Source organism: Penaeus japonicus, unplaced genomic scaffold (genome assembly GCF_977035675.1).
Source record: "Penaeus japonicus unplaced genomic scaffold, GWHDUDI00000001_assembly GWHDUDI00000024, whole genome shotgun sequence".
NCBI classification, from domain to species: Eukaryota; Metazoa; Arthropoda; class Malacostraca; order Decapoda; family Penaeidae; genus Penaeus; species Penaeus japonicus.
In genome coordinates, this window is record NW_028234426.1 from 19916859 (window position 1) to 19919358 (window position 2500).

General features: G+C 41.3%; 1 protein-coding gene across 4 annotated transcripts in view; it reads left to right on the top strand.

Moving 5' to 3' along the window:
• LOC122268055 (uncharacterized) overlaps positions 1-2500 on the top strand; it is a 10956-nt gene that overhangs the window by 5239 nt on the left and 3217 nt on the right. For all 4 annotated transcript variants that reach the window (XM_043038300.2, XM_043038301.2, XM_043038302.2 and 1 more), the window contains exon 2: positions 2457-2500. This exon is cut by the window's right edge and continues 4 nt beyond it. In XM_043038300.2, coding sequence (XP_042894234.1) covers positions 2457-2500 — 44 coding nt within the window. The remainder of the gene's footprint in view (positions 1-2456) is intronic.

Sequence of the window (2500 nt, forward strand, 5' to 3'; positions counted from 1 at the left end):
TCTCTTGCTGATTTCCATTTGTCATTCGCTTCCAGTTGTCATTCGCCCCGTCTACTCACTCCCATCTATTTTCTCCCTTCTATCCCCTTCATGACTCCCGCAAGGTCAGGGCCGCCGCCTTCGCTTGCCTTCCGACGTTTTACGAGTCGATTTCCTAAAAATTACAAGGCGAAGATCAAACGATGACCTTCTGCTTTTATCTTGATCTCTTTGTCATTGCTTTCAATAGTCTTTTGTGATTTTTTTTTTTTTTTTTTTTGCGGTGCTTCATTATTTCTTGAAATTTCTTCATCCTCTAAAAGGAAATGGTGCACACACATAGACACACACACATAGACATAAGCATGTGTGTGTGTGTGTGTGTGTGTGTGTACGTGCTGTATATATACGTATTCATACTGGTGGCTACACACACATACACACTCATACACACTCACATACAAACACATACATATAGATGGTGTATTCAGTCACCACACTATAAAAAACTTTAACTAACATATCATAAGGAATACATGCTTTCCATGTTCGTCTACATACATGCATTGCAAATATTGGGTTATGAATCATATTGCATTTTTGGTCTTTGCGACTACTTTCACTTTTGATCGAGGAGGTAGGTACGTACACACACACACACACACACACACACACACACACACACACACACACACACACACACACACACACACACACACACATACACATAAACAAACATACACACACACACACACATACACACACACACATGGGGAAAATCATCTTTCCAAAGAGAACTATTGAAGATTGGACCAACCCCCCTAATAACGTGGTGCGTGCAAATGAATGTGCGTCTCTTCATAAAGTTATATGACAATCTAAAATTAGCAAGCGGAACCCCCTGAGCTTAACTCTCTCCTGTATTAAAACAACTAGGTAAAAACACCGAGCTAAGAACACACTCACACACTACATGTACAAGCACGCGTGCAAATATTACACAGACATTTGTGTTTATATTATACTCGTAAGTATCAGTCGTTTCGGCAGCCAATTGCCTTTATTGTAAACTATTGCATACCTACAATGCTTGAGAAGCCACGAAGACAAGCACCTGCTGAACCTTCACATTGCTTGCATTGCTGTTGACACACCATTTGCTCAATTACACACCTTTAGAAGCAGCATTTTGTCTCTACATTTTATTATTTGCCGTTACTTTCAAATACCACGCCCCGAATTTCTCTTCCCTTTTCTGGTTGCTTCACCATTATGAGGTTTGTTAGATTAGCCTTCCTTTATTTTCCACGTTATCGCCTGCCTCGTCCTTCTAATTTCCAAATCCTTCCTCTTTCTGTTTACTTCCTTTTTTCTTCCCTTCAGTACAATCATCCCTTTGATCAAATCCATTGCAAGGCATGATTTCCCTCTCCTCAAAATCCTGTTAGGGATACCTAGGTTCCTGGGAAAACAACTTTTCCTCCTTTCTCTCGCCTCTGGCCAGACAAAAAATCGTGTAATGTCTACATTTCATTCCGCTGAAAGTATTATTCCTCCCAGGCGTGGATATGGCAGTCAGAATAGTTCTTTCTCTACACTTTATTGTTTCACGAAATCTACTTAGATGTTTGCACGTTATCTAAAGAGATACTCGTGTCTCCATCAGAGGAGAGTGCTGGTTAGACCTTCGTGTTTTCGGAGAATTATTGCGAGTTATATGGTATGAGAACTTTCTCGTCCACGACAGAATTTCATAAAGGTTTGAAGTTTCCTCTTGCATTATCATGCTAATCAAAGATATCGCACAATCATTTAAGTAATCTAATCTAAAGTCATTCAGTCTTTATGTACAAGAGACTGCCTCAGTTGCAGGGAAAGCAAATCCATTTGGGCGAGACCTTGGCTTCCGAGGCTTTTTTTCCCTCTAGAGTGAAAGTTGCAGTCGGGTCGGTCGATCCACGGAGCTGCTGACCACAGGGCTCGGTCGCCGTCCCGATAACGCACTGCAACCTTTCCATCTTTCGCTGCTTGCTGCGCTGACTGTGCGCAGATGTCGTCTGCTTAGAGATGTATGGACAGAAGGTGGATAATATGGGGATATATGGATAGCGCACACCTGCGCATGTCTTTCTTCTATGTTTCTTTCCTCTCTATTTGCCCGACTGCCTTTATCCACACACACACACACACACACACACACACACACATGCACACACACACACGCACACACACACACACGCACGCACACACACACACACGCACGCACACACACACACACACACACACACACACACACACACACACACACACACACACACACACACACATATATATATATATATATATATATATATATATATATATATATATATATATATATATATATATATATATATATATACACGTGTGTTTATAAGTCGGTACACGGGATGAATTGATGACTGATACTAAAAGCCCCAAATGCTTTTCTTCAACAGATCTTATTCTCCACGTTGTTGGTGGCGGCCATGGCGCAGTTCAA